The 10,203-nt window shown below is 50.0% G+C and overlaps 1 protein-coding gene across 1 annotated transcript in view; it reads right to left on the bottom strand.

Annotated features, from left to right (window-relative positions):
• Window positions 1-321: 321 nt before the first annotated feature.
• Window positions 322-10,203, bottom strand: part of SLCO2B1 (solute carrier organic anion transporter family, member 2B1) — a 42,889-nt gene continuing 33,007 nt past the window's right edge. The window contains exons 8-13 of the mRNA XM_006885739.1: window positions 9,170-9,527; window positions 6,242-6,407; window positions 2,860-3,023; window positions 2,222-2,286; window positions 1,775-1,895; window positions 322-496 (exon numbers count right to left, since the gene is read on the bottom strand). Coding sequence (XP_006885801.1) covers window positions 322-496; window positions 1,775-1,895; window positions 2,222-2,286; window positions 2,860-3,023; window positions 6,242-6,407; window positions 9,170-9,527 — 1,049 coding nt within the window. The remainder of the gene's footprint in view (window positions 497-1,774; window positions 1,896-2,221; window positions 2,287-2,859; window positions 3,024-6,241; window positions 6,408-9,169; window positions 9,528-10,203) is intronic.

Genomic DNA, 10,203 nt, shown 5'->3' with positions numbered 1-10,203 from the left:
CCATCCTTGACCTCAGGGAAAGATATGTAGTCCTTTCCACCTGAAAAACCTGGTTCAAGATCAGGCTATTGACTGAGGAAGGAAGGAGGGAGAAAATCTTCTTAGAAGTAATCAACACAGCAAACCCCCTCAAATCAGACCTTGGTTGAGAGGAGCAAATGAAGACCCAGAGAGGCCCAGTGACTTATCTGAAGTCACACAGCAAGTTAGCAGAGCAGCCAGAATTGGAACACAGGGTCCTGACACCCCGTCTGGGGAAAAGAGCCAAAGAGAGGCACCTGCTGACTGCCATGCATGACTGGAGTGGGACCCTGAGATGGTTCAAGCCTTGAACTCCTCAGCCTTCTTCTCTGACTCCAGTTGCAGCTGCTCCAGGCCAGGGCTGTGCAGGGTTGTCTTGGTCCCCCTTTCTTTGCCCCGATGTCTCAGGATGACCCAAATCAAGGCGAAGCATGCCAGGGAGCCTGTCTTGTAGAAGAACTGGAGGCCGATGAATCTGAGGGAGAAAGCAAGGGACCCTTGAACAGGACCTCTGACTTCAGAAGCTGGATATCCTTGGGATGGGGACAGAGTGGGGCCAGTCATCACAAATCATACAACCAGAAGGACTGAGGTCTTGTGGGGAACAGAAAGGCCTCAAGCCCCAAGGCAGCTAACCCTATTACCATGGTCATGGCTGGAATGACATGGGCAGACCTAGATTGACCATTGTGGGGTCCTTCTCTGGAAGAGAAACCCTGCACAGTGGACTCCAGACAGAGGATGGTGTAGAAGCTAGACATCTCCCTGCCCTCTGTCTGCACGCTGTGTGGCCTGAACTAGCCCTGTGTCTCCCTGGCCCTCTAATTTCTCTTAACACTACAGCTGCACCTTTGGTGTCCTTGCTGTGAACCATCAGGTTGGAATCAACCCATAGCTGACCCTCCAGTGGGCTTTCAGAGGCAGATAATTGCGCAGGAAGGGATTGCCCATCCTACCTCAAAGAAAAGATTTCATCTCTCCTTTTTGTCGAACTCACCAAGACTCCTATTTGACTTTTTCTTTCCCTGTTGTAGAGTCAGAACTGACCCAAGCTGACCCTCGAGTGGGTTTTCAGGGCAGTTAATTGCACGGGAAGGCACTGCTCCTCATATTACACAGAACAGCTGGTGGTCTTGAACTGTGTGCCTTTAGTATTGCAGGGCAGCTTCTTGCCACTAGGCTACTGGAGCTCCTTTCTTATTTCTCCCCCTGGGAACCCCTTTCTCCCTGGACAGTCCCTGCCCACAGGAACTATACTCTGTGGAAGAGGCCAACCTCCAACACCAGCCCTGCTAACAAGCTCCTTCATATCCCTTCTGGCGCTAGATCCTCTCTCTCTTCAGATTCTTTTGAGCCCCCCATTGTTTAGATGGAAAACCGAGTCCCAGAGAAGAAGTCTTAGTCTCTCTCACATTTGTATAACTGCCCTGATTCTTCACCAGATCCAGGCTGTAATAACATCAAGGTCCCAGCACAGACTCTGTGGTCACTCATCTTGGGTTCTAGACCCAGCTTTGCCAGTAATTAGCTATATGGCCTTGAGATACTTGCTTTGACTTGCACCTTCCCATCTATAGAGTGGGAAGGAAGGTCTAATTTGCTCTGGTGCTGTGCTCAGCATTGCATACAACATTTGCCCACGGCAAGTGGGTATATTGAGACCTTCTCTTCCTTGCTGGTGTCCTGACTGGGTTCAAGTTTCTTTCTGTCCCCCTTCCCACAGCCTCCTGGCAGCTTCCTGGCCAGGCCTCACCTGGTTCGGAGCAGGTCATGGTCATAGTAGCGGCAGACAGCTTGGCGTCCACAGTTCTGGGCCCAGTACACACAGGTCGTGTCAATGGTGCTGCCATGGATCACAGGGCTCGGCATCCAAGCTGCAGGAGAGGTTGCTCAGGGGACAGTGGAGGCTCAGCATCCTCACATCCTTTCCACACTCCCCGCACCCTGGTCCCTCAGAAACTCTGGGTCACAACGGGCATCTTGATTTAAGAACCCTTTGATCTTCAAGTGTACCTCTTAGCATTGCATCAGATAAACTCTGTCTACCATGCTATCCCGCTTCTGCTCCTGCCTCCAGGGTGGCCGGCAGCCATAGATCAGGATGGTGCCCTACTCATCCCTGTGTCCCCAGGTCTTGCACACACACAGTAGGTATCTGGACCCCCTCCCTACCACCAAGGGTCCCAAGTAGGCTCTTTACCAAAAACTCTCAGAAGCATGAACTGGATACCCACAGCCAAAGTCTTGTCTTCTTTCTTCACTCCCCTAAGTAGCAAAAGACATTAGCAGCATGAGGATTCCAGTCACTCTTCGAAGCAGTGTAAACAGACTCCCACCATCCTCTTCTTTCTCACCTCCCAGCATGAAGGCTGGGGACCAGGCCCTGTAGCCCATCTCCCATTCACCATCAGGACATCACGCTGACCTCCCCTGTGACCCTGATCAAGGACATCTCTCCTCTTCCCCTTCCTTCTACACTTGGGAGACATAGAGTTGGGAGATTCACATGTTATCCCTGAATTTCACTGAGAGGCTAGGGCAGTGCCCTAAGGTGAAGGATTGATAGGTAGTGGGCCAGGAGCCAGTACTCTTCCACCCAAACTTGTTATATGATCTGAGGCCAGCTCTTTACCTTCCCTGAGCCTCAGTTTACTTCTCTGTAAGATGTGATGAAAATAGGACAGTGAGGGTGCAGACTGTTGGGGGCCCCCCAAGACATCCAGACAGACTCCTTCCTAGGATTCTTCCTTGAGAATTCCTGTTCTGTCTATGCCTGAGAACTTTTTGGTGCCCACCTGTCCCTCCTGCCCACCCCTGCTCTCAAGATGTTGCTCTCACCTGAGGATGAGCATGAAGGAAGGTGTGTGGGTGACACTGGCCAGTGCGGCACCCAGACTGATCAGGAGGACGAAGGGCAGCACCAGCGAGCTGCAGGTCGACTCACAGGAGCCGGCCAGCACAGGCCCACCCCCCACCACACAGCTGCAGTTGGTGTAAAACACCTGGAGGGGGAAGGTGGGGGAAGAGAGTCAGGGACTCTAAGGACTAGCAAGCATCCCACAGGCCTGTGGCCGGGAGACTCGTCACAGGCTCAGGTGCACGTAGCTGGCCGGGACAAAGCCAGCCAGATTTTGGCTCTCCTGACCTCTTAGCTATGCTAGCATGACTTGGGAAATCTTGCTCACAGATTGTATGCACACAAATTAGGCTAAGTCTGGTTGAGACTATGAGGAAATAAGGATGTGAAGAGAGAAAATGAGAGGCTCAGAAAAATATCACCACTAAAACACTCACACATACCCCCTTCTCCACACCGCATAACTCCCTCACCCACCACACAGCATACACATACTATACCATCCATACCACACACGTTCCATATCCCTCACACATGCGTACTGTACCATACATAGGACACATGCATACCATACCCCTTATACACCCCCCCCACACACCACAGATACACTATACCCCTTATATACATATATACTATTCTACCCACATCTCTCCCTACACACACACACCCCCCTCACAGCTGTATACCATACATACCACAGCCCTTATACACATACACAACATACCACTCACATACCATAATATTTACACAACCCACATAAACACACCCACACACATACTTATCACTACAAATCACATCCCAGGACACACACACACCTCACACTCCATAACCTCATGCACATCACATCATTCATACACACCCATCCCATATCTCCCGGGACTCACATACACATGGACACATCATCGTACACTACACTGTACGACCCCCCCCCAACATGTTCCTGACCACTTGCAGAAGGAATCAAAGCAATAAAGAGTGCTTTGGGGGAAGGAGCACAGTTTTCTACCTGTTTTCCTTCCTTCCTTCTTGACTGAGGGCTTTTAGGGCACCTGGATCTGGAGAAAAGTCTCAAAGAGAGAAACAAGCACAGGAGGGACAGAAGCAGGCAGCACTATGGGAAACTCAGAACACAGGAGAGGGAAAAGTCACCAAAGGGGAGTCTTGGAAACAGAGGAAGGATAAACAAATGTGGTCTGTTTACACAACAGAATATTAGATGGCTGTAAAGAGGAATGAAACTGTGATTCACACTATGGCAGAGATGAACCCTGAAAGCATTATACTGAGTGAAAGAAGTCAGACACACAAAGACAAACATTACATAGAACCTAGACTAGGATAATTCATAGAGGCAAAAAGCAGATAGTGGGTAGAGCTGGGACTAAAGGGAGGGAACAAGATATAGCTTTATTTCTGCAGGGATACTGTGTTCTGAGCTGATGAAAAAATTGGAAGTAGATAAATAGTGATGCTTGCACATGACATGGACAATGCAACCAATGACACTGAACTACTGTTAACAATAATTAAAATGGTAGAAGTCTTGTGACACACACATACGAACACACACAAAATATACACACACACATATATATATATATGGCAATAATAAAGTATTTATAAAAGTGATCTGGATAGGAATTGCTTGCTAGCTCCCTGACAGAGAAGCAAGGCTGATCCAAAAGTCTGGGCATTTTTCTTCTCTGTGGATCAGAGCTTTGGACTAGAATCCCAGAATCCACAGCTTCTGCTGGGAGGCCAGTGTGTGTGGACTGATCTTAGCACTTGGTGGCCTGGTTGACCTGGGGCAGCTGGAGCCCTCAGAGGTCTTCGCCTTCGGCCCTAGAGGCTCATATACTTCCCAGTGTAGAAACACTCGGCATGAATGTTAGAAGTGCTGGCAAGATTTTTAAGCTGGGACAGAAGTGAATTGATATTACAAAGGCCAATCTGGCTGCTGCTAGGAGCATGGACTGAATGGGAGACATGTGGCAGGGGTCCACCATCGTGGAGTGGATGGAGAAAAGCAGAAGGAGGGAAAACGAGAGTGAGAGAGAAAAATAATAGAGAGGAGAAGGAGGAGGAGAAAGAAAAGCAGATATCAGATCGAGGATTCAGCCTTGTGTAACTGATGCTCAGCTTCCCATTGCCTGGCCTGACATGCGTGAAAGGCTGTGACCTCCTGAGAAGATATCATTTCACACTGCAAGAAAAGTGGGTTTTGGGCCTTCACCTACAAGCCTGGAAATGGAGTTGGGGATTCAAAGGAGGACAGGTAAGAGTAGAAATGCACCATGGTAAGGTTGTAGTTCTTGTTAAGTGCTGTCAAGTCGAGTATGACTGTTAGTGACCCTGTGGACAACAGACGTGAATTCTGCCCTGTCCTGTGCCAGCCTCATCATCTCTGATACACTTGAGCCACATGAGGAAGCCTGTCCTCATTTGTCATTTAGGGAATCTGAGAAGGAAGAATTAAGAGAAGCCAGCTGGTTTTGGGGGGTCTTCCGTAAGGCTCACAAGAACACATCACTGGTTACACGGCCTTCATTTCCTCACTGGGAGCTCCCTGATGGTGCATGGTGGGATGCATGGCTCTGGGTCCTCCACTTCTGCCTAGGGCCTGCCATTGGTTTGTTGATTTACTAATTGAGTTGCTGAATGAATAGACTAATGGCATCAGCTTTTTCACTGATTTCTCTCTTTCCTATCTTATACTCTGTTCACCTTTCTCCACATTATGGCCTTCAGCATGATGGAACACATATCCAAAATGATCACTCCCTTAGTCAAAACCCATCTATAGCTCCCAATTGTTTTCAGGATTGTTTGGCTTGGTACTCAAGGCTCAGGTCTTGCTTTCTATCCATGAGTTCTTATGCTTCAACCACAATAAGTTCTTTGCAAGTTTCTTGAGACTTCATATTATTGTGTACCTCCAGATCTTTGCTAATGCTTTTCCTTTTGCTTGAAGACCTTCTCAAGCCTTAGTTTACCTTGATGCAGTTTAAATGCTACCTGCTCACAAAGCCTCTGGGACCATCCTAGGAGGTATGGATCCTGGTGGGATGGATCTGTGTCCTTGCTTATGTGTGTTTGTAGGGACCGTTTTCCTGTCTGTCAGCACCCTTGGCACTTCCACGGATGAGTTCCTTTTCTATCTCACCTGCAGCTGAAGGTCAGGTATGGTTCATTTTGGTATCCTGGCACATGACTGCTTATAGAAAGAATAATTGAAAAACAAACTCATAGAGAGAAGAGAGCAAGACAGAGAGATGATTCAGGGGTGGAGAGCGAGAGAGGCACAAATAGACAAAGCAAGGGTGAGTCCCAAGAGGCTGAGGGGTAGTCAGAGGCCTCACTCACCGTGCTTGCGTCCACAGCCTCCTGGACCACCTGGCTCATACAGCCTGCGTGGCAGGGTGTGATGTATTCCACATGGATGCTGGCATCACAGACAGGGTTAAAATCATCCGCTGAGCAGGAGCAGAACTCAGAGCAGCCTGGAAACAACCTGGGCCCAGACTGGGTGCTGGTGGGAGAGAAGGGCGGTGAGGTTGGGCTGGGTCTTCTGCCCCTTATCCAGGAGTTGGGCCACCTCAGCTCTGCAGCCTGGCTCCTCACCCTTACGGGTAATGGCTAGTGCTCGTAGCTCCACATAGAGTTCTTTCCTTCCCTGCATGGGATGTGAACTCCTTACACCAAGAGGTGTGTGAACACATAGGCTGGAAACTGATGGCAGAAACAGGAGTGTACTGGACCAGAGACCTCTAAGACCACTCCCAGCCCAAGATTCTACATATCTTTGAGCTTCAGAATGTCTGCTTCTCCGTGACCCAACCACATAAGGAAAATTCCTCCCAGAATTTAGTCCCAGCTGAGAAGTGTCTATCTCTCAAGGGGCTGGATTGCTTCTTTTCTCAGAACACTAGGGCTGGATGTGGGACTAGTACAGTGGTCTGCACAACTGCAGGATGTCTAACCTCTTGCCTCTCTCTGGTTTGAGTTTTTCTACTTGTCAGCTTAGCTGTATCTCCCTCCTCATTTTATAATCTCTATTTTGAGGTCCACTGAGGCCCTTAGTTCCACCTGCCTCTGTCCGGACAGCCTGTTCAAGACCTCCAGGAGTGCTCTGGCCCTGTCTACCATTGGTTCCTTCCAGGGCAAGGCAGTGTGGATGGGACAGGTCACGAGGAGGGAACAGGGAGGTGGTCCCTTGAATTTGGAGTTTAACTGGGTTTCATATTTATGAAAGAGTATTGCAACCTTTCTGTGGTGCTAAGACCCAATAGCCAGTGACCTCGCTGCAGAGGAGGCCACAGGGTGAGGATAGGGAAGCTGACAGCTCCCTGAGCTTGAGGCGGAGGGTCTGGGACTGAGATCCAGGCAGAGGGGTGGGTCTGACAAGATAAATGAGATCTCAATTCCATTGAAATGGGGCAACGTGGGCAGGAAGGATGGCACTGTCTTTGAGATGGCATATAGATGAGGATGCACAGATGGGTCATGAGGGCAAAGGTGAGCTCCACTCTATGGCCGTGATGGGAAGGACAGCATTAGCCAGCTCCCTCCTCCCTGCCAGGCAGCACCTGTGTGTCTGGCACTGCCTTGACGCATCTCACGAGGGAGAGGGAACAGGCTGGCACCGTCTGAGCTGAAGACCCATCAGGAGTCTGTGCCAGGAGACTCTGTCCAGGGCAGGCATTTCCCGGAGCAGCCTCTGCCAGAAGCTGGAGGCCAAGCAGGAAGAGACTGCTGTCCATCAACTCTGGCCCCCTCATTGACCACTGGAGCTGGTTGCTTCTGTAGGGGGGGCACTTGAGCTCCATTCAGTCTTTGCCCCTTCCTAGCTACACTGATGACCTCACCTTTCTGAGCCTCACTAGCCTCATCTGTAAAATGGGAATGGCAATAGTGTCCCCCTTGCAGAGATTGCAAGGGTTCAATGAGAGTGTATGAAGAGCTGGGTATGATGTCAGGCACACAGGACACCCTCATTTCCCGACAGCTTTCACTAGTAAGGGGAACTCTTATCTTGTTCTGTTGGCCCAGAAAGGTGTCTTGGATGAAATAGAACTCAGAGCAAGAATATGAGGACACAAATGAGATGGTGCCAGAGTCCAGAAGTGAGAGAAAAGGGAGATGGGGCATATCAGGGTACACAGCCTTGTCTCATTTACTTCTCACTCTTAGACTCATTTGCAGAACCTTGCTCCCTCCTCAGATGACGGCTTCCAGAGGGCACGACTCAAGCCCTCCCTGCAGGGCCTACACTGGGCTCTGCACACAGCAAGTAACGGTCTAGGCAGCAAAGTTGCCTATTTGAGAAAAGGAGAAATGGAAGAGAGAGAGAGAGAAGGAAGATAGAGGAGAGGTGGGAAGGGCGGGCCCTGGGACGGAACCAGGGAGAGCTGGGCATTCCCAAGTCCAGATTCCAGTTCCAATGCCATAAAGAAAGACTCCCAAGTGCCAAAACCTGACACCTGGATGGAGGGAAAGCTGCCAAGGGAGAGGTGGGGACAGAGAATGTTGGGGAATTCTGGCTGGATGTTGAGCCAATCTTTGTCTGGAGCAATTCCCGGGAAAATGAAGTCATTCTGGAGAAGAGGCAAGAAGGCAACTTCCAACACCCTCTCGAAGATTACTCCCAAGGTGAGGGGTATGGAAGCAGATAATGGTCCCACAGATTTGAGAGAGAATTCTGGAATTTGAGGGTCATACAACAACACAATTTTAATTCCTAAACACTAAGAACCAAGAATCTCTGAGGTCTCCAGTCATTTCCAGTACATCTGACTCCTCTGCAGGGAGGGGCCATTCCCTACTGCTCACCCCACTTCCGCCCTCACTCCCAAGAATGGAGACCTGCCCTCTTTTGTGCATATTCCATGGAAGAAACGTTGTTGGTGCTGAGCCCTGCATCCTACAATGCCCCTCTGCCCTGGTCCCTGAACCCATATAGCTCCACCAGTCAGGACGAGAGTGTGGCCAGCCCTTGCTGCCACTTGAGTGGATTCACTTGAATATAAACGAGAACATAGGTGAGATGATCCCTTCTAGTGGTGCGTGGCCCCTTTAGCACAGCCTTCCACAGAGAGCTCTCACTTCCGGCGACTGAACCAGGCAAATGATTAAATATAAAGAAGGCTTTTAGGCATCATCATCACGCTTTGCATGATAAGGGCCAAGCTTTGTGGTAGGTGGTGGGTGCCCCATCAGCTTGGCTTTTGTGGGCACATTCTCCCAGACCTTTCACCCCCATGCTTACACACGCATGCTCACGTGCACACTCACCCAGGCTGGGGGGTGATGCCAGCGATCTGATGGGTGGGGCAGCCGATGAAGAAGAGGGGCAACCTGAACAGGAGGCAGAGCAGCGACACCAGCAGGCAGAGGAGCACACAGTGCATGGGGCCCATGTGGAGGCGCTTGACGAGGACACCGCCCACCACGATGCCCACGATGGCCGACGGGATGGCCAGGCAGCCGATTAGCAGGTTGGCGTAGGAGGCGGTGACGGAAAACTGGTGCTCCAGAAACTTCGGCAGGAAGGTGGCCATGCCTGCCACTGTGGAACACATACACACTTGCGACAGGACCACCAGCAGGAAGATGGGGTGGCGCAGGGTCTGCAGCAGCACCCTGGGGAAGACTGTTGGGGTAAGTGGGGAAGAGGTCACTGTGGGCAGTCTAAGCAACAGCCATATCAGGCATTTGTGTCCTCTCCTGCCTCATCAGTTTAAATCGGTTACTCCTCAAAGAAGTTCCAGGGCACTCAAGTCCAGGGAGCTCTGGTGGCCTAATGGGTAACGAACTGCACTCCCAACCTAAAGGCAGGTAGTTCAAACGCACCAGGTGCTCTGAGGGAGAAAGTTGGCCAGTCTCCTGTTGTCCCTCTAGAAATACGGGTCGTTTATGGTCTGTTGTGCCTTGACAGCAGTCAACAATACCACACTCCATCCCAGTCCTATTTTCATTTTGTTCCCTTCCTTTCTCTCCCACCCCATCCCATTCCATTTAATTCTCCTGCCTTCACATCAATTACATTAAGGTGGATTTCATCTCAAGTCCATTTTTTAAAACCTCTTTCATCCCACTCTACTCCCTTGAATTAGAGCATGTTGTATTCAGTTCTATTCTTTTCCATTCAATTCGAATCCATTCTGTGTAATTCTATTTCTTTCTCTCTCTCTTTTTTAAAATTAATTTAAATGAACATCTACAGAGATTTTTGGACTTCCATTCATTGTTGCACTTTTCTCCCCGCCTACCCCACCCCCACCCCCAGTTCACTCCTCTCCTTGAAAAGCAAAAGAAAAACTCCTTCA

The sequence above is a fragment of the Elephantulus edwardii genome, unplaced genomic scaffold (genome assembly GCF_000299155.1).
Source record: "Elephantulus edwardii isolate Elephantulus edwardi_28Jun2011 unplaced genomic scaffold, EleEdw1.0 scaffold00044, whole genome shotgun sequence".
Lineage (NCBI taxonomy): Eukaryota > Metazoa > Chordata > Mammalia > Macroscelidea > Macroscelididae > Elephantulus > Elephantulus edwardii.
This window is presented reverse-complemented; position numbering and strand designations above follow the sequence as displayed.